The 20,041-nt window shown below is 55.6% G+C and overlaps 2 protein-coding genes across 7 annotated transcripts; one reads left to right on the forward strand and one right to left on the reverse strand.

The window, feature by feature from the left end:
* Positions 1 to 1,872: 1,872 nt before the first annotated feature.
* UBQLN4 (ubiquilin 4) lies at positions 1,873 to 16,197 on the reverse strand. Of its 4 annotated transcripts, none has more exons than XM_077901053.1 (11): positions 16,030 to 16,196; positions 14,465 to 14,616; positions 13,883 to 14,100; positions 13,043 to 13,305; positions 11,334 to 11,492; positions 7,271 to 7,496; positions 6,096 to 6,235; positions 5,571 to 5,654; positions 5,351 to 5,466; positions 4,960 to 5,146; positions 1,873 to 2,048 (listed from the first exon to the last, which is right to left on the reverse strand). In XM_077901053.1, the coding sequence occupies exons 1-11, from the start codon at positions 16,135 to 16,137 to the stop codon at positions 1,890 to 1,892; spliced, it is 1,812 nt and encodes a 603-aa protein (XP_077757179.1). In that variant the 5' UTR covers positions 16,138 to 16,196; the 3' UTR covers positions 1,873 to 1,889. The 4 variants fall into 4 exon arrangements, with proteins under 4 accessions (XP_077757179.1, XP_077757180.1, XP_077757181.1 ...); XM_077901054.1 differs by having other exon boundaries at positions 1,873 to 3,581; positions 16,030 to 16,194; XM_077901055.1 differs by lacking the exon at positions 5,351 to 5,466 and having other exon boundaries at positions 16,030 to 16,197.
* A 773-nt stretch (positions 16,198 to 16,970) lies between these two features.
* On the forward strand, positions 16,971 to 19,702 carry LAMTOR2 (late endosomal/lysosomal adaptor, MAPK and MTOR activator 2). 3 transcript variants are annotated; one of them, XM_077901063.1, is made up of 5 exons: positions 16,971 to 17,184; positions 17,345 to 17,507; positions 17,781 to 17,847; positions 18,197 to 18,350; positions 19,204 to 19,293. In XM_077901063.1, exons 1-4 carry the CDS (start codon positions 17,117 to 17,119, stop codon positions 18,301 to 18,303), a joined length of 405 nt encoding a protein of 134 aa, XP_077757189.1. In that variant the 5' UTR covers positions 16,971 to 17,116; the 3' UTR covers positions 18,304 to 18,350; positions 19,204 to 19,293. The 3 variants fall into 3 exon arrangements, with proteins under 3 accessions (XP_077757189.1, XP_077757188.1, XP_077757190.1); XM_077901062.1 differs by lacking the exon at positions 18,197 to 18,350 and adding an exon at positions 19,518 to 19,702 and having other exon boundaries at positions 16,976 to 17,184; XM_077901064.1 differs by lacking the exons at positions 17,781 to 17,847; positions 18,197 to 18,350 and adding an exon at positions 19,518 to 19,702 and having other exon boundaries at positions 16,985 to 17,184.
* The last annotated feature ends 339 nt before the right edge of the window (positions 19,703 to 20,041 follow it).

A 20,041-nucleotide genomic window follows, 5' to 3' on the forward strand; every position in this document is an offset into this window, starting at 1 on the left:
TGGTGGTGGTCTCAGGTTTGAATTGTCTAAAAATATCTTTATTTGACCTTCATTTTGGAAAGCTGTTTTCACTGGGACTGTATTCTGAGTGGGAGTTATCTCCTCCAAGTGCAGGGAGGTGGTGTTCCCTTTACCCAGCCTGGCCTCTGTACCATGGAGATGGCAGTGCTGACCTGCGGCTCCTCTCTGTGCCAACTGCCCTCATTCTCTGGTGGCTTTCACACTATTCGCTCTTGGCTTTTGCCTTTCTACAGACTGCAAGTTGATTGTAATTTGTTTGCCTTCTAAATCTGTGAATCATTGACTTGCATCAGTTCTAGGTAATGGTGATATTATTTCTTCAGGTTGTCCTGCTTCTCTCATCCCAGGGCTCGTTGAACACCTGCTGGCCCAGCTTCCCCATGTCCTCCTGTGCATTCTCCATTGCGGGAAATGGAATTCCAGTGCTCATCCTTGTGGTCTTGTCTCCAGAGGGCTCCCCTCAGCCATATGGAACCTGTTGGCACGTCTGTTCACTGACACCCTAATTTCATTTAGCCCATTTTCTTCACTCAACTCTCCACTTGGTCCTTTCACAATTGTGCCAGGTCCGTTTTTGTACAAAGTCTCCGGTGTCTGCTGAAATGTCCAAGTTCGGTTTCTGTCTGTGGTTCCATCTATTGTCCCTCACTTCTGCTTGGTCTCGTGTGCAGCACCTTATCTCATTGGGGCTTCATTCACCTTTGCTGTAGTTGCCGTTACGTTCCTCAAGATTTCTACTGGCTTCTACTAAGCATCTGGAGATGCTAGCAACCTGGGATCATCTTACTCCAAGTTTGAGGCGTGAGAATTTCCAGACCACCCAGAATGGTGGCTGCACTGCAGAATATGTGAGTGGTTTGTTCCCAGTTCAACCTTTGGGGCCCTGGTCCATGTGCTGGATCTTTACCGCATCCCCAGACCCCATCTCCTGTTCCCTTATGGCTCTTTCCCTCAATGCTCTCAAAGCACAGCTCAGGCCCTTACCACGTCTTCTCAACAGGCAGAAGTCCCCAGGTCCGTGACGTCCCCGGCTCTGAGGCAGAGATTAGGGCCTTTCCTCCTCCCTGCCTGCCCCACCCGTCTTGTTGGCCTTTTGATGCTTTTTCGGTATTCTTTGGTTTTCACCCAGCTTTTAAAACTTTGAACGATGCGACACCTGGGTGGCTCAGTCATTGAGCAACTGCCTTTGGCTTGAATCATGATCCTGGGGTCCTAGGATCGAGTCCTGCATCAGGCTTCCCACGGAAAGCCTGTTTCTCCCTCTGCTTACGTCTCTGCATCTCACTCTTTCATGAAAAAATAAAATTTTAAAAAATAAAAAACTTTCAGTGAAAGTGTTGGTGTGGAAGATCCAATCCACATTATCCGAAGCCAGGGCCTCCCACTCATGGTTCCCTTGTGTTGCACAGAGGCCTAGTCTATACCCTCATGCATAAGACAATGTCATCAACAGGCAATCTTCAGTTCACATGAGCAGTGGGATGAGCCAGCCCGGCTTGGCCTTAGAGCTCCTTAGAGCTCCTTAGACCAAGAGCTCCTCCACTTCACTTGCAGAAGGTCTGGATGCAAGGGTTTCCTCTGTTTTGATCTTTCTAGCTGAGGTGAAGGGAAAATAGTCTTGCTGTAGCATCAGAGGACGACCTTTCTGCACTTCCCGGCTCAGTCCTGAGTGGGGGACAGGGAAGGTGGAAAGCAGCCCTGCCTGGTCGTGAGCCCCAACAAAGGCTGGGCCAGCTCTCCCTTCATCATCAATGCCCCAAGCTGAACAGATCCTGCTGTATAAAAACCCCCTAAAACCAGGCTGTCTTCAGCCAGCCTCCTTTCTCTCCGAAAACAAACCCCAAGACATCCTGACAACAAAGACCACGTCATTTATTTACAAAGGCCAGTGTGGAAGGTGGGGGAGGCGGGGGAAGGAAAGCCACACGGACATCCTCTCTGGATTGCTTGGGACCCTTTCCCACCTGGAGAAGAGTCTGCTTCTCTTGCTTCCAGACTCTCAGCTGTGGGTCCTCCAAGCAGCCGGGCTAAACAGCAGAGAGAAGAGACGGTAGGAGCCTTCCTAGCACTCCAATAGAGCAACATCCAATTCCAGAGCAAAAGCATGATTGCGGCCCTCCCCTTCTCTTCCTCAAATAGAACTTTCTGGCCTGGAAGCAAACAATGAAGACTCCAGAGGCCAGGGCTGCAGAGGGCAGGACTCTTCTCCTGTTCCCCAACAGCGAGGAGGAGAGGGGTAGTAGGGGTGCTGCCACAGCCCCGACAGCTTTGGAAGGGGTAGCCACGCTGCCCTTGGGGTACCCAGCACCCAGGGGCCCAAGGGACCTAGCTCACTGGACTGTATGTACTCCTACCCTAGACTGGCCCTTCTGCCTACTTCTCTGTGGTGGGAGAGAGCTCAGGACCAGTCATCAACAAAGAATCTACCCTCTTGTGCAGCTGAGGTGCATGTGTGTGCCCACTGGCACACCCCCCTGCTGCTGACACAGACCCCAACTCCTTCATGTCTTCTGAGGGGTGCTCAAAGCCCTGGTACCTGGGGACATAGGCAGGTCCTGGAATGGGGCTGGCAGGAGCCCCAGGGGGCCCTTTCCTCCAGCTCAGATTCTGTTAGCATCTGTAGGCCTTCTCTACCAGGCTGGAGCCTGGGCCCCCTGCTTACAACAGCTACTAGGGCCTCCATTCCCTAAGTGTCAATTCTAACTTCAGAGCCATTCCCTTCCTCTAGCAAATCCCAGTTCCCCTCCTTTGCACAGATCTCCATGGGGCTGGTCCAGGGCTTGCTAGCTCCTTGCACGGAGGGCTGTCTCCCCCTCTAGACAGGCAGAACAGGCATTGTCCTCTTCTGGGACATCCTGACAAAGCTTAGATGAAGGGATCAGGGCGGGGCGGGGGGTGAGTGGTGAGGAGGAAAAGATAGCCTGTTCACCTGCCCCTCCTTCCGCATGTGTGACCCTGGCACAGGTTGGGCTGCAGGTGGGAGGAGGGACAGAGAGAAGGAAGAATCACCACAAGTAACCATACAACAAGCAAATCCCTAGTGGGACACGGAAAAGACCCCGTCCCAGCAGAGCGGACAGCAGTCCCTCCAGAGCCTGCACTGCCGCTGGGACATCGGCGGGCTGTACAAGGTGGTGGTGGGGTCAGGAGCTGGAGCCAACCAGTGAACTGTGAAGACGGCTTACACAGCCCCACCAGAGCAGGGCCGGAGAGCACTCCATAGAGATGTGCAGGTTAACACCAAAATTCTCATAGCTCTGGGGCCAGGCCTGCGCCCCTAAAGCCACCTTGCTGTCTGGAGAGGACAGGAGAGAAGATGGGGACGGCAGGCACAGAGGGCAGGGGCTGACAGAGGAGCCACGAACTGGTGCCCAGGGGAGGGAGAGGCAGGAGGCGCGGCCAAAGGGTTAGGAGAGCTGCGAGCCCAGGAGTCTCTCGATGGCAGCATTGACGTCCCCTCCCGTGGCAATCAGGGCCTGCAGGTTGGCCTCACGGTTCATGAAGCCCATGGAGTTGAGCTGTTCCAGCTGCTGCTGGAACCTCACTTCTGGCATCTGCACCTGCAGGGACAGGCCTTGTGAAGTGCACGTGCGAGGGACTGGCCCTGGGCCCCCAAATTTCAGGTTTACATAGGAGGAAGATGAGCAGTAGGTCTTCTGGAACATCCACAGGGTCAACCAGTGGGCAGGGAGGGGTGAGCTACAAACGGTGCTGAGGAGCCTGCACCCTGGTCTCTACATGGCTGTGAGGAAGACAGAGGGGGTGTATCTCCGAACATCTCAAAGGAATAGACAGGCCCAGATCAGCTCTCTGTCCATCCTCTGGGATGTTAAGGGCATTCTGGAAGCCAAATGCTCAGGGTTGGGACGATGCAAGCACTGCACAGTCTCCACCCCACCCACCCTCCACCCTTCGGTGCTCACACACACAGCGCAGGAGGGGCGCAGGAAGGGCTGGGGAAAGAAAGAACTTGTTAGGTTTGGTTAGCCAATCAAAAGATAGGGTCATTCACAGAAGAGAAAGCTTTTCATTTCTGACGCTCCCGTACACATCTCCTGGAAGTGCTTCCCTGAGGGATGTTGGGCAGCACTGGACGCAATCACAACTGGTCTACTGGAGCTGGGAGGGGCCTGGCAATCCCAAGCCACCAGGCCTTGGACACAATGAACATGCCATCCCGAGAAGGAAACGACGTGCCCCTGACATTCTCAAGGGTTCTGTGCTGCCTCCTGTCACAGGCCACAGAATCTACGCTGGCCTGACCCTGGCGACTCTCGGGCCAGCCCTCTGTGGGGTCCTGCAAACGGAGCCCTCTACAGGGCTGTGCACACTTACACTTCCCAGATGACTTACAGAGGTCAGAGAAAGGTTAAGGGTCTCAGCTGAGGTCAACCCTCCCCCTCATCCAACCCCCTGGCTTTGAATTTGTGACTCAGGGCTCTAGTGACCTCATCCCCTAGAGCCCTCCTCTCCAGCCTCAGAGGTGGAGGCTGCTTCAGTTACCAAGAAAACCTCCGACTGAAGTACCAGTGGTTGGAGCAGACACTCAGGAGCCAGCATGCCTTGGTTTGCATCTTGGCTCCAGTACTGACTTATTGGTTATGTGACTCTGAGCAAGCCACTTCACCTCTCTGGGCCTCAGTTTCCCCTTTTTATAACAGAGAGAGCAGCTTCCTTACAAGGCTGTTGTGAGGAACAGAGCAGCCATGCTCATCCATAGAAGGCACTTAGAACGGTACCTAGCATGCAGGAAGGACTGTCACTATTCTCACTTCTATTTCACGGCTGTGGAAACAGATCTGGGAAAGGCGGCAACCTGCACAAGGCCAGCGAGGGGCCGATGGGGACTTAAAGGTGGGGCTGGCTGACCCCGGGCCTGTTCCGCTGTCTTCATTCTGCTGCTCTGCCCCCCAGTGCCAACCCCTCTGCCCCACATACCTGTGAGCTCCCACCCCCGGCCAACAGCTGGACCATCTGCTGCATGAGGTGCTGCTGAGCACTGGAAGCTCCCGCTGGAGAAGACGTGGCGGGGGGTACTGGTGAGGAGGTGGGAGCCTCGGGTATGGAGCCGGTGTTGCTGCCTGCCAGGGGTGCTGGGGTCCGGGACATCCCAAAGGAGCCAAGGCTGTGGGGAAGAGAGACCAAGAGGTGGGAGGCAGCCTCTGAGAGAAGGATGGGCACGCGAGATCTAGAAGGAAGAGTGGAGGGAACTGGAGAGCACAGCCTGGGAAACGCACCCTGGGAGACACATGGTGGCTGCAGGGAGCAGGGGGATGGGTAGGAGGGGGAAGGAGCCCGGACCTTGCTGCCCACCCACCCCCACCCTCACCTGGGTACCAGCCCAGGGGCCTCGGTCTGTAGGGTCTGCAGGCCCTGCTGGATCTGGAGCAGTGCCTGCATGGCACGGGGGTTGGTGAGGACGGAGAGGGACTCTGGGTTCTGCATCTGGTGGGAAACAGGCACAGGAAGATGATGGGAGGCGGCAGGAGGCCGCCCAAACCTGAGGCCAGAGCTCTGTCCCCACTGCCCGCTTCAGGTGCCTCACTCACCTGCTGCAGGAAGACAGGGAGCTGAAGGCGGAGCTGCTCCTGCAGCTGGGGGTTCCCCGCAAAGAGCGGCACATTCACCATCATCTGCAGCGGGGGAAGGCAGCAGGGGAGGCCTGGGTCCACCCACCCCCGCGGCACCCCCACCACAGTTGGATCTCAGAGCACCCCGAAGGCCTACGTGGGGCAGTGAGAGGACACGGAGCCACACCCTGGGCTGCGAGTGGAGGTATGCAGCCCCATGTCTGGCATTGACAACAGCATCCATAAGGACAGCTCTCACTATGTGCCGCACCAGGATCTGAGCTGCCCCATGATCTGGGCATCTTATTCCTATTAAGTCCCTGACCCTGCATAACTCTCTAAAGGAGGACCCACTGCCACACCACTCATAGGCAGACAAATGGGCTGAGCCTATGCAGCCAGGGGGCAGCGGGCCTGAGACACACGCCCAGCAGTCCGGCTGGGGCCCAATCTGACCCGCTGAGTCACTGTCCCCCACAAGCTCCCCTTGTGGCAGCTCCATACCTGAGCAGCAAAGTCGGGGTTCTGAGCAAGCGTCTGCATCATGCTGCGCATGTAGGGAGCTGAGATCACGTTCTGCATCAGTTGGGGGTTTTCAGAGATCTGCTGGAGGAGGGCCTGCATCTCTGGGCTGTTGAACACCCCTGGAACGAGGAGGAAGTCAACGGAACGGAGAAAAGGGGTCCAGATGGAAACCAGATGCCTCCCTCCGCTCTCCCTCCTTGCAATGCTGGGTGCTTCCAAAACTCAGAAGGGCAGCAGGAGCACGGGCTCCCAAGTACAGGGGCAAGGGTCCCTGTGGCTTTGGGCCAGCCCCTTCCCAGCTGCTCTGCTAAGGACAAGCTAGTGGGAAAGTGGGTCTCATTCAAGCCCCCCAGGCTATTCCTGCTGAAGGTCAGGGTTGGAAAGGGTCTGATAGAGGTCACCTAGACTCATGGGTTGCAGACTCGTCTAAGTGGCAGAGGCCCCTTCCTCCAACCAGATCCCACTCAAACATCAAATATGCCAACAGTTTGGTTAAAGCCTGGCAGGATGCCTGGAGCCCCCCCACTCGGTCCTTCCTCCTCCTGAGGATGGTCCAGACTCCCCAGGACTCAGGAGTATAATTTTAAAGCCACGGATCAGGTTCAAATCCCTTATTTTACAAAAAAGGGAATTGAAGCACACAGAGAGGAAGGGACTTTCTGATCACAGTGTCCCCGCGGGGGTACACACAAATCAAAGACATCCCCAGGGTCACATGTACGATCGCAATCCAGATAAATGGGGCTTCCCCAAGGATTATGCAGTGCGTAACCCCCACTTCTATCCAGAAAAGCTCTGCAGATCCCTCTCCCCCCGGGCCTCCTACCTGCCTGCCCCAGGCGTGCCCCAATTCCTCTCCCACATGCCCCTCCCCAGGCCAATCCGTTTACACTGGACAGTTCCAGCAGGGCTGTGAGAGCTCTGGAAGCAGGGCCTGCTTTATTGGTGAGCCATCACTCAGGCTACTTCCACGACAGGAGGACACAGCCCAGTAGAACCCTTTCGTCCTCTGAGGGGTGGAGCTACTCCCCCAGGTGGCTTCAATCCGGTCTCACCTGTCTTCAGTATTCTGGAGCATCGTGAGCCCCAATCAGTCCTGGGGCAGAGGGACTCCCCTGGTGACCCCACTAAGCTCCTTCCACCCTAGGACATACCTGACCCCAGGCTAGCCGCATTGATCCCAAAGGGGTTCGAGACTGTCGGGTGCACCTGGCTGGTCCCCGATCCTCCGGTGCCCTCCCCCCCGGACCCGGGGGCCTGGGAGGTGGGGGGCGAGGGGCTCCAGGGGTTAGGGAGGGGCTCTCGGTTTTCAGTCCGCAGAGGCTGGGAGGACGAGCTGTCGGAGTTCCCGGCCAGGGAAGAGAAGGGATTGTTGCCAAACTGGGAGGAGGGAAAGGTTCTGGGTTAAGGGCTGAAACACACCAGGGGCAAGGGCTAGGCCCTCTGTGTCCTCTCACCTAACGGCTTCCCCTCCCCGGGCAAGGGAGAGGGCTCTGAGACCCGGGAGGCCCTGTGCTCCAGTCCCAGCCGCACAATGGGCAGCTACCCCCTCGTCCTGCAGGGTGGGACCTGGCCAGTGCTGATCACTGGGTCACCGTCTCCCTGGTGGCTCTAAACACAGGTCTCTAGTGTCCTCTGTGCCTGATGGTACTCTACACACGCTCTCCCCGCCATGTAACGACACAGCTGTCTTCCTTAGCTCCTCAGGGACAGAGACAATGTCATCTATGCTCCCCGCCTGACCCCTCTCCTGACGCGAGTAGGTGCTCAATAAGTAACTGTCGGCTTGATGGGAGCTGTGACCTGCCCTGACGCTTCCCCTTTTTGAGCCCTCTTGGTCCCACGGACTCTCCAGACCGTCCCCTCCAGGTCCCCTAAGTGGTATTCTATGTACCCAGGCACACACAGAGGAGCCCATCTCTGGCTGAACATGCCTCACACATGTCTCCTCCTCCCCAGCCTCCTTCCTTTCCCTCAACAGGCCCCCGCTTGTCACCCAGAATCACTTCCGGGTCTGCACCCCGTTGTGTGGTGTGCTGCCCAAGGCAACCCTGAAACATCCTCTCTCCGGATCCTTGAGCACCCAGGAAAGAGCTCTGTCCAGGGGTGTGTCTGCTGAAAGAGTCTACACCCTACTTCCCTGCTCAGGCTCCCTTTCCTGAGGTCCCGGATGGTCCTCACTTGAGCAGCTTCAGCCCCTCCTCACCAGGGGGTTTCCTGCTCATCAAAGTGGGTCATGGGGCCCAGAGCTCACCCAGGGCCCTCCAGCTCTGAGGTGCACTTCCTCCACCTGACCAGATGTCTACTGAGAACAGGCCAGCAGGCCAGGGTTCGTGTACCACACAGCCCCAGGCTGTCCCGGTTTCAGATATCCTGTCCTGATGACTCACCCTGCTCCCACCACCACTGGGTTCTGCATCCTGCTGTGTTTCTCAGGACGCTCTATGCACCGAACCCCTTTCTGACCTCCCTCGAGCAATAATAGCTGCCACTTATTGAGCACCTACTATGCACCTGGCACGTTTATGCTAATGTTTACAATAGCCCTCCAATAAACCAGTTCTCAAAGTGTGGTCCTGGGACCCCTGCGAAGCTTAATGCTGTTTTTATAGTTCTGAGGTGCTATTTCCTTTTTTTCACTTTTGTTGTCTCCGTGAGTGGTCAGTGGCCTCTTCTAGAGGCTATATGACACATGACATTGCAATGGACCAAATGCAAAAGTCAAGCTGGGAGTCCAGCTGTCCTGAAGTAAGCCAGACATTAAAGAAGTCTGCAATTTTTTTTTTTTTGAAGTCTGCAAAATTTAAAACAATGCCACTCTCTGCTAAAGTTTTGTTTAGGAAATTAAAGTTATTTTTGAAAAGAATATGCTGTTTACATTAACATATAGTGGATTTGCACTTATTTTAAAACAATACATAAACACTCCTTAGGTTTCTCAGTTTTAACTTCTGATGCAGTGAATATTGATAGCTCTAACCCAGAAAAACAAAAGCTTTTTGGGGCCCTCAATAATTCCTAAGTGTATAAGGCAGTCCAGAGGCCAAAACAATTGAGAACCACTGCTTTAATACATTGCCTCCAGTTTGGAAATGTGAACACTAAGACTCAGAAAGGTGAAGCACCCCACTTTCGCCTGCACACTAAACGTGGCAGAGAAAGTATTTGAACCTCGGTTTGCTGATGCCAAACCTCTGTTCTTCCAGCTATTATAGTGGGTCGTGCAACTGAGCCTGCATCAGAATTAGCCAGAGTGCTTGTTATATAATCCATCCTCAGCTCAATTTCTTTTTAACCAGATGCATGCATTACTTTGATATACATTTTATTTTTTTTTAAGATTTTATTTATTTATTCATGAGAGACACACACACAGAGAGAGGCAGAGACACAGGCAGAGGGAGAAGCAGGCTCCACACAGGGAAGCCCGACGTGGGACTCAATCCTGAGTCTCCAGGATCACGCCCTAGGCTGTAGGCAGCGCTAAACCGCTGAGCCACCGGGGCTGCCCTGATACACATTTTAAACTAAACGTTTAAACATAATTTAAAATAAAATATTTTTTCTTTATATACCTTATTAAAATAAAGTCTTTTAAAAACTCATAGCTGTGATGCCTGGGTGGCTCAGCGGTTGGGTGCCTGCCTTCAGCTCAGGTCATGATCCCAGGATCCAGGATCGAGTCCCGCATCAGGCTCCCTGCGAGGAGCCTGCTTCTCCCTCTGCCTGTGTCTCTGCCTCTCTCCCTCAGTCTGTGTCTCTCATGAATAAATAAATAAATCTTTAAAAAAAACAAAAACAAAAACAACCTCATAGTTGATCCCTACAAACACTTTCTAAAATTTGAAAGAGCAATGCCAAGAACCACCAAAAAGACGGTGGAGAATAAGGTGGGGGTTTACTCTGCCAGATGCCCAGACTGAATTAAGACAACATGACACCACTATAGGGATGGACAGACCAGTGGAACTGCATAGAGTCAGCAAGACACACACTTCTTTGTGGAGATCTGGTGTAGGCCAGAGGCAGCATGAGCAACAAAATCTGTTAGGATAGCATGGGACACTCATGATATGGGGCTTTTTCTCTTCAACAAGGAAAAAATAATGTGAAATCCCATCCTCCCACCTGGGCACTGGTTTGGGGGAGGTGTTCAGTTTGTGAAAATCCATTAAGCTATCCACTTATGATGTGTGCACCTTTCTGAAGCTATATTATTCTCTGATAAAAGATTTTTTAAATGGTTTTTTTTTTTTTAACATTTAAAATGTTTTTAAAAAGCAAGTTAAAAATTATACGAACAGCAGGATACCACTTCTGAGGCTTAAAGTATGCAAATCAATGCTGTAGATTATTTATGGATACAAACACAGGCCATAAAAGAATCAAAATGGTAAACACCAATGTCATGGTAGTGGTTCGCACTGGAGAGGGAAAGAGTAGAATGGGGCAGAGATACCTGATGGCTGCAATTCTATCTGTAAGGTCATATTTGCATATATTAAAATACTAACATTAGCTACCTCTGGGGTGGAAAAGTGGTGGCCGGGAGTTGGAAATAGAAGGAGTCCTTTTGTTTACTTTGCGTAACTTTGGAACTGTGAAGCGTGTAAATGTATAATGTATTTACTGTAAATTAAACTTAAAAAAAAAAAAAGAGCCAAAAAGGCACTGAAACTATATCGGCTACATGGATACAAAAGAATGCTATATTTTTGTCTATACTTTTTATATACTCGAAAGAATTCATAAGGCACTTTCAAAAGTGCATATTACCAAGCCTGATTCCAGAGACTGAGTCAATCAGTAGCTCAAAGGTGGGGACCAGGAATCTCATTATTAGTAAGTTCCCTGAGTGATGCTGATGCAGGTGATCCATGGACCACACTTGAGACATGCTGTGCTGAGGTTGGCTGTCACACCCCAGGTCTGCCCCACAACCTCTGAGCCCCTGGTGCAAGAAGCTGTCAGATCTGTGGACGCTACGCCTCCCCCACTTCCCTTGGGAATTCTGCTCTACTTTCTGCCCTACCGCCTTGGCCCCGTGCCAAGCTGGACCATCCCTGCCCATGCCATGAGAGCTGTTCTCCAGCCCAGGCCTGCTCTTGGAGGGCTGGATATAGGAGGAGGAACAGGCAGCACCCCAGGCTTGCCTGGGTCTGGGGCAGGAAATCCTGAGCCCAAACAGCCCTCCCACAGCCTAGCCCCTGGCCCCACCTGTTCCCGGGCAGCACTGAACATCGGCTCTTGGATGTCTGTATACATGCGACGGAGGGCATTATACCCTCCAGGGATGCTCTCCAGATTGCTCAGGGCTCGGTCCTGGTTCCGCATCATTTCTTGCATCATGGCTGGATTTCGAGCAAGCTCCATTGTCTGGTGGAGAAGGGCGAGAAAGGAAGAACCAGAGGAGTACCAAGCTTGGGCGAGGGTGGGCCCAGCGAAGGAGGGTCTGCATCAGGACCAGGGTCCAGCGCCCAGGAACTGCCCCACAGTGGGGAGTCAACTAAGGTGGACTTCCTCCATCTGCTGTCACCTTGGCTCCAGCCCTGCCTCCCTGTGGGGGTCCTACGCAGCTTTCTGCACCATGGTACAATGATCCCAGATAGGCAGAGGGCAGCAGCTCCGCTTCCTTGGGGGTCAGGAGGCCACACAAGTGTCAGGGAGCAAAAGGAAGCTGAGTAAGAAAGGACGTGAGAAAAAGAAGGAGGCAGCAGATGCTCAATCAGCATCTATTAAGCACCTACTACATATACATACTGGGCAAAACAATTTACACAACTGAAATCATAGGATCCCCACAATACTTGTCCCAAGGAGGTATTTCTTTCCCTATTCTGCAGATGAGAAAATAGGCTGAGACTCACTGGGGACACAGAGCTGGTTAGTGGTGGAGCTGGGTTTCCAGGCCAGGTTGGTCTGTCTGCCCCAGACTGTACTGTGGCTCCCCGCAAGTGACCACAAGTCAGGGAGGGAAAGCATTCACGCCAGGACAATGCTACTGACACCCTCTAATCCTGGCCCTAGGTCTCTGGCCCGGCCACATCTTGATAAACCAGAGGATGGGGGCTTTCTCTTTGGAACCAACAGCTTGCTGTCAGTGAGGGCTGGCCTATGCAAGCTCCAGGAGACAAGTGGAGATAGGAGGTAAAGCTCCTTGTCTGCACCCAACTTGGGATGCCTTCCGTGTCCTCATTCCCAAGTCTGCTCCACACTTGCTCCTCTGAAACACCCTTACGACTCAGACAGTACACTGATTCCTTGCCCCATAATTCCTTCCTTCACTAAGTGTCTGCTGAGTGACTTCTACACTCCAGGCAGTGCAGAAAACACTCGCAAACCCTCGCTCTAAAGGAGCTTATTTTCTGGCAGACCCAGCGCTGATGCCCACAGCAATGCTGACATCATTTATCCTTGTCCCGTGCCGGCCTGGCCATAAGACGCAGCTCCCAAAGACCAACACAAACTTGTATCTGCGGGATCTCCCTCAGCCACCGGCCCTGCCTGGGCCCCTGCTCCCTGAACACCGTAATGCCTTTGCACCTGCGGTCCCACAGCCCTGAACACTCTCCTCTTTTTCCTCATCTGGGTCTCAGCTTGGGTGACACTTCCTCCAGAGGCTGCTCCGGGTCCCGGGGTAGGGCTGGGAGGCCTTTCCTGTGCTCCTGGGGTGGTCCCACGACCATCTCTATAATAGCACCAGCTGCACTGCATAATAATTGCGCGCTTACTTGTCCCGCTTCCTTTTGAGACCAGAAGTTCCTGGAAAGCTAGGCTACTACCCCTTCAGTGTTCAAAATGTAGCTGCTGATGAGTAAGTAAACCAACAAGCCAAGGCAGGACAAGGCGAGAGAAGTCAGCATGGCTGGTATGCTCCACATCTTGTGTGTCCTGTCCACCTGCACCCCACCTTCTCTCATACCTACCTGCCTCATGAGCTCTGGGTTGTTGAGCATGTGGCTGATCTCAGGATTCCGCTCCATCAACTGCTGCATCTGGGGGTTGGCCATGATCATATGGCGCATCAGGTCGGGGTTGGACATCATGTCCTGGACCAGGGGGTTCTCCATGATCTGGGACAGCATCTCAGGATTGGACATCAGCTGTCTCTGCATCTGCTGCTGCAGCTCCATGAAGTTGGCGGAGCCTAGGCCCAGGCTGCCCAGGCCCAAGATGCCCCCAAAGCCAGCTGCAGGGAGGGGCCAGGGTCACAGTGTGCCGCAAGACCCTGCCCCCGCCAGGCCACAGCCACTGGTCAGGTCTCCGGATGGGCCTTGTCTGCTTCTCACATCTCCCTTTCCAATCCTTCCCCTGGCCCCAGCCCTGCCCCACTGCTGGCAGAGATGGGAGCCTCAACAACCAAGACCTCTCTGGCAGCAGACGCTGAGAGCCAAGCCCAGCACTGTGCACAGAGAGGGCGACCGACCGTGGTGGCCTGCTGAACGAGCAATAAATATTCCCCAACTGGTCACTGCTGGATCCCCCTGGTCCCTGCACACCCATATCCTCACCCCGAGTTCCCCACATCCGCAATCCCATTTCCTCCCTCCCCCTTTACACTCATCCATGCTCTTTTCCTCTGGGAGGGCCTCATAGACCAGTTTTTCCCTCCTCTGCTTTGCTCAAGTACCAGTGTCTGGAACTCCATGTCCAGGGGTCCCCTATCCCCATCAGACTAGGAGCAGGGACCGTGTTTCTGTCTCCTCTTGGCTCTCCCCTAAGCCCAAGCCCCACACAGGACTGTGATCTCCTCCCTAAGGGCTTACAGAGTATGGATGCAGTAGCACTGGGGGGTCCCTCCCCAGCCCCAGGGGAGGGACCCCCCCCACTGCTCCTCCGGCTTCCACTGCCAGCATCTGAAGTGGCGCTGCCAGAGGTGGAGGGCTGTGCAGGGGTAGCAGGTGAAGCAGGAGTGGTGGAGGGTGCTGAGGCAGGGTCTGGAGTGGAGGGGGAAGAAGCAGTAGCAGCAGCTGGATCTTGAGCCCTGAGAGACAGAGAGATAAAGTCCAAGCTGAAGTGAACAGGAAGGAGAGAACAAGGATCTCCTTTTGGTGCAGCTACTGCCCTAATGCCACCACCTTCTCAGCAACCCTGGGCCAGGTGGTGGTGGGGTAGGGGGGTAAGGGGGCTCCCCCAGCCACAGGGGTGCCGCTGGGGGCAGTATCATCTGCCAGCATTCTGGGAGAGCTACATCAGGTTCCTTTCCCCTGTAGGGGAGCCGTCCAAGGGCCACCTTCCTGGGCACTGGCATGGCCCTCCAGGTAGGTGAGCGACAGGTAAGAATGTGAGTACCAGAGGAGGAAAACAGGCCCAGTGAGAAGTTGGATCTACTCCTCTCCTGGACTTACTTCTGAGGGGTCTTGATGACCAGATGGACAGTGAGCCCATCCTTGATCCCATGCTGGTTCAGTGTGTCCCCGTCCTTGAGGATCTTGCCTGCGAAGATCAGGACCAGCTGATCCTGCTGAGCCTTAAACCTCCTGGAGATTTCCTCTTTGAACTGTGGTCAAGAGGCAGAGGTCACTGCAGAGGTTCCCTGGGCCCCACCCACCAGGGACCCTGCCTCTAGTTCGGGAAGTCCCTTCTGCAGTATAGACTCCATCCATCCAGCTGCAGTGAGCTGTGCCTTCATTAACCAGAGATGGACTAGTGACAGGCTCCCCTGGGCTCAACCCCAGGGTCTCCCACCCTAGAAGGCCCAGCCTTCCCTGTGACTCTCCCCTCAGTCCCTCCCCGCTGCTCCCTGTGGTGACAGCACTGCCCTGGTGGCTCTCTTGGTCCCAACTCCTTCAGCAACCTTGGACTCAGACCCTGACCCCTGCAGCCTTCCATTCTAGCCACCAGGTCTCTCTGCCCAGGCCCAGCCTTCTCGTAACAAGGACAACACACGGACCCCACAATCATCGCTAAGAGCAGCGACCATTCAGAAGTGAAGGGTCGCAGACTGATAAGATACACATGGGTCGTTATCTCCACTTTCAGGCGAAGAAAACTGAGGCTCAGAGAAGTTATGTAACTCACTCTGGGCAGACTGGAATTCGGGTCCTGACACCAAAGCCCTGGCTCCTGACCCAACACTCGGCCTCTCCACTCGGTTAAAGCTGATTCCAAATTGAGCTCTGCAGGGCAGAGGATGCACACTCTGGAATGTGGTCATTTCACATTCCAGGGGGGCAGTGATGGCACTAAAGTTTGGCTTGAGGAGAGGCAGGCCCCCAAATCTACTAGCTCTCCCTCAAACCAAGCCCAAACACGTCAAACAGGCCACTCTCTGTCAAGAGAGTGCACTTGCTAAGCCAAGGCAGCGTCCAGATCCCTGCCTTCCAACCAGATGGCCTCTCTAAAGCCCCGCCTATGTGAAATTCTGGAGCAGCCACAGGGGGTGGCGAACACAGGAGGTGTTCCCTCATTCACTCGGTCAACACACTTTTATTGAGCACCTACTGCACACAGCAAGTTCCGGAGGGGCGAGGGCCAACTGTAAGGGCCTTGATTTGAAAAGGTAGGACGGATCAGGGCGGAGGGAAACGCTCCCCCAGCACCCCGCGCCCCAGTCCCGGGCGCCCCCGGGCGCCCCCGCCTCCCGCGGCCCCTCGAACCCCGGCCAGCCCCCGGACGCACGCGGCCCGCATCCCCAGTGTTTCTCCCCTCCCCGCTGCAAGGGGCCCCCTCCCCGCTCTCCGCCACGCCCCCAGCCCAGGCCACAAGGCCAGCCCCGGCCTGGCATCCGCCGCACGCGCCGCGTTGGCCAGCGCCCCCCCCAGGGGGCCCCCCAGCCCCGCTCCTGCCCCCCCGCCCCTCCGAGAGCCTGCGGGGCCCCCGCCCCCTCCGCCGCCGGCCGCCCGCCCCCCCCGCCTCGGGGCCAACCCCTCTCCGCAGATCCCTCCTCCGCCACCCTCGCCGCTCGTACTACCTCCTTGACGGAGGCCCGATCGCAGATCACTATTTCCTCCTTGTCCTTGGGGGTCTTGACGGTGACCCGAATGGGGGGCCTGGCCTCGTCCCCGCTCGGCTCCGCCATGCCGCCGCCGCCACCCGGCCGCCCGCCAGCCCGCCCCGGCCCCTCCTCCCCGCTCGGCCGCCCGCCCGGCCGGCTCTGCTCCGGCCTCCGCCCCTCCGCCCTCCCCTGCCCTGCCCTCCCCTCCCCTCCTCTCCCTTCCCCTCCCCTCCCCTCCCCTTCCCGCGGCCGCGCCGCCCTCCGGACCAGTTGCGCTCACAGCGCCCCGGGCGGCCTGGTGGGGGCACTGCAGCCGGGACCTCTCGGGGGCGGGGCCTCTCTGGGCGGGGCGGGCCTCTGGCCTCCAGCGTGGGCGCTCCACCATCCCCGCCCGCCACCTACGCGGGGACTCAGGCTCCGGGACCTGACGCAGTCCCCGTGGCCGCCCCATTCTCGGGGCTCCCGGGCCGGAGTCCTTCGTGCCTGGACGTCCCCCCAGAGTCTCACCTCTGGGACCGACCGTCCCCCCAGGGGTCGTGGCCTGCACGGGGTTGGCTAAGGACGGCTCCCAAGGGAGCCAGCGTGGGCTGGGTTCGGCCGGCGTGGACTTTCTGAGCCCCGATCCCGACCCCCAGGGTTGTGCACGGCGTAGGAAACTGCCCTGAAGAGTAATCGAACGTGTGCCTGACCAATACTGGGATTTCTTTTTCAGTTAGTGGTCAGAGATTGTAAAGCGGGCATGCTGACTCTTCTTTCCCCGGGATGGGGGTAGGGGGTGTTAAACGTCCTTCCAGTCCTGCCAGGTCCTTTCGCTCCCGCTCTTCCCGCCCCCCACCACCACCGCGTGGTTCCCCTGGAAAGGCGAACTACACTTCCCGGGGTGCGCCGCGAGGCCGCATGAAACTACAAGTCCCGGCGCCCCCCGCGGCGGAATGGCGTGGCGTCGTTGCGTCGCCGCCCCCGAGCCCGGCCGGGACCTCCGGAGTTCGGGGAGGCTCCCGCGGAGGCCCGCGGGAGGCAGCTCAGGGGCTGGCGTGGAAGCCCAGACCTGGGAGCCGCAGGCATGCTGCGTCCCAAGGCTCTGACCCAGGTGCTGAGCCAGGCCAACACCGGCGGTGTCCAGAGCACGCTGTGAGTGCGACCGGGGAGGACCCCGGGGAGGGAGGGTCTGGGGGGCGCGCTCTGCCCTGACCCCCGCTTTCTCGAGGCGCCCGGCGGGAGGCGGGCTGAGAGCGCAGCCGCCTTTGTCGCCGCCCCCAGCCCATCTGTATCCCTTGCCGCCGCTCGCCAGGCTGCTGAATAATGAGGGGTCCCTGCTGGCCTACTCCGGCTACGGGGACACGGACGCCCGGGTCACCGCGGCCATCGCCAGCAACATCTGGGCCGCCTACGACCGCAACGGGAACCAGGCGTTTAACGAAGACAATCTCAAGTTCATCCTCATGGACTGCATGGTACGGAGCAGGGCCCACCCCCTGTCCCGAGGGGTGCCATGGGGCCACCTGGACCGCATCCTGGGGTTGGAGGGGCGGGGACGGGATCTCCGAGGGTGGCTGAGGGCTGGTCTGCTGCAGCAAGCAGTGGTGAGGAGGGAGCCGGCCACCTAGTACTGACCGGGCTTCTGGTCCGCCGGCCATGGTCGTCGGTGGAAGCCTGGGCAGGCAGGCCACTGCAGCTCTCTGAGCTTCCTTACCGCATCTCACCCCCACACGCGTGTGCGCTCACAGGGTGGGTCTCAACATCAGACGAAAGGATGTGAACTGAACTGCATTGTCACCCCAGAGTCTCCAAACGGTAGGCCGGACCCTAGTTTACAGAAGAAGGCACCGAAGTCCAGAAAGGGGAAGTGGCCATTAGACTGAATTTGCAGAAACAGAAACTGTTTCATTCACCTTTGTATTTGTTCGGCCAACAAATGTTTAGGTCCCTGGGGTGTTCTGGGGAATAGGGACAAAGTAGCAAACAGGACGAACAAAAACTGCAGCCCTAGTTTCTTACAGAAGCTTAGTTTTACATATGCTGTAAAATATGTATGTAAGTCAAAGCAGTAGGGTGTTAGATACTGAACATGCTACCGGAAACATAAGTGAGGTGGGGTGTATATCAGGGACAGTGTCACTGAAAAGGCAACACTTCATTAAAGGTCTGAAGGAAGTTGGCAAGCCATGTGGCTGTCGAGGGGAAGAATATTTCGAATGTTTCCCAGAACAGCAAGTGCAAAGGCCCTGTGGTGGAATGTCGTCTGCTTGAGGATCGGCAAGGTTGATGTAGCTGGAACAGCATGGGAATATGGGAAGGTGAGGCCAGAGAGGCAGGGAGTACAGTACCTGGTTCCCCGCACACAGCAGAGGCCTAATGAAAGTTTGCTGAAACAAACTGAAAAGGTCCAAGAGCGAACTCTTCCCCAAGGATTTCTACTGTAACTGGGCTGCCAACCTCATCCTCCCCCAACACCTGACCAGAGACGCCATTTCATTTCAGTTGATGACTCGTATTTGGTGCCTAACCTAGAGTTGGTGCTATAGGGCAATAGCTTTCCAAGGCCTTGTCCACATCACAGCCATAAGAAACACCTTTTCAGTCAGAGCCCATGCCCCCCAGCTAAGACAAAAGTTTCACAAAATAGTACTTCCCTTATAACATGTGATACACTCTTTCCCGTCTTTTCAATGCTGATCCATCTCCTTAATTGATTGAACCCAAGAGTCAGATCTACAATTTGAGAAACTTTACCATGGGAAAGAGAACTATCCATTAGGCTATTTGCTCCCACACCCCTTACAGTGTCTTTGGGGTTAACCCATAATAATAACATCACCCATTTGGACAGCCCTTTGCAGTTGTGAAACTCTCTCCTGTGTACTAGCACCCTCATCAACTGGGAAGAGGTAGGGATCACAGAAAGAGAAACCAAGTGTCCGGGGGATTGAGTGTTCCAGGGGAAAGCTGGTTAGTTAGACGCTGTGCTGATGCTGGAGTCTGAGCTCAGGACCCCACGTCCAGGGCTGTGGCCAGAGCCCCTCCTCTGAAGTTCCTGCCATGCCCAGGGCATGGAAGGAAGAAGGTAGTCTCTCTGAAGAGGACCTCTTGGGGAAAGAGGGCTAAGGGTGCCAAGCAGGACATCATATCCCACAATGTCACCCCCACCAGGAGGGCCGCGTTGCCATCACCCGGGTGGCCAACCTTCTGCTGTGTATGTACGCCAAGGAGACAGTGGGCTTCGGAATGCTCAAGGCCAAGGTGCGTAGGTGCCCGATCCTCGACAACCGTGGGCCTAGCCTTTGTGCTGTTGGCTGCCCGCTCCCACCTCACCACAGTCCTGGAGTCCTCTCATGACCGTCACTGGCTGTGGACTGACCCTAGGAGTGGGTGGGAGCGGGGTGCTCAGCCAGGAGTGGGTCTGCATTGGGGGTCCCTCTAGTGGCAGGCCACGTACGGTCCTGATTTCTCTTCCCCTCTTGCAGGCCCAGGCCCTGGTGCAATACCTGGAGGAGCCTCTTACCCAAGTAGCAGCATCGTAATGATCCTTGTTTGAAGCTGGGGTCAAAAAGATAAATGAACATTTACAGGGGCAGGGCCCCCTTGGGAACCTTTCTGGGTTGGGGGGGGACTTTGTTTTTTCCAAGAATAAACTGTAACTCCTATCTTATGTGGTGACTGCTCTTTTTTAAAAATAGACTTATTTTACTTACTTACTTTTTTTTTTAAGATTTCATTTATTCATGAGAGACACAGGTTGAAGGAGAAGCAGGCTCCTTGTGGGGAGCCCAATGCAAGACTCGATCCCAGGACCCTGAATTCACAACCTGAGCCAAAGGCGGACACTCAAACACTGAGCTGCCCAGGCGTCCCTATTTTACTTACTTCTTCTTCTTTTTTTTTAAAGATTTTATTTATTTATTCATGAAACACACAGATAGAGAGGCAGAGACACAGACAGAGGAGAAGCAGGCCCCACTCAGGAAGCCCGATGTGGAACTCAATCCCG

This window comes from Canis aureus, chromosome 6 (genome assembly GCF_053574225.1).
Source record: "Canis aureus isolate CA01 chromosome 6, VMU_Caureus_v.1.0, whole genome shotgun sequence".
In the NCBI taxonomy this organism is placed as follows: domain Eukaryota; kingdom Metazoa; phylum Chordata; class Mammalia; order Carnivora; family Canidae; genus Canis; species Canis aureus.

Excerpts from the sequence above, each read along its gene's own strand:
- UBQLN4 (XM_077901053.1), bottom strand. The coding sequence starts at position 16,137 with ATGGCGGAGCCGAGCGGGGACGAGGCCAGGCCCCCCATTCGGGTCACC. Across the intron at positions 14,101-14,464 it reads GTCATCAAGACCCCTCAGAA|GGCTCAAGATCCAGCTGCTG; the intron begins GTAAGTCCAGGA and ends TCTGTCTCTCAG. Across the intron at positions 7,497-11,333 it reads TCAGTGCTGCCCGGGAACAG|TTTGGCAACAATCCCTTCTC; the intron begins GTGGGGCCAGGG and ends CCCTCCTCCCAG.
- LAMTOR2 (XM_077901062.1), top strand. The coding sequence starts at position 17,117 with ATGCTGCGTCCCAAGGCTCTGACCCAGGTGCTGAGCCAGGCCAACACC. Across the intron at positions 17,185-17,344 it reads GGCGGTGTCCAGAGCACGCT|GCTGCTGAATAATGAGGGGT; the intron begins GTGAGTGCGACC and ends GCCGCTCGCCAG. Across the intron at positions 19,294-19,517 it reads TCGGAATGCTCAAGGCCAAG|GCCCAGGCCCTGGTGCAATA; the intron begins GTGCGTAGGTGC and ends CCCCTCTTGCAG.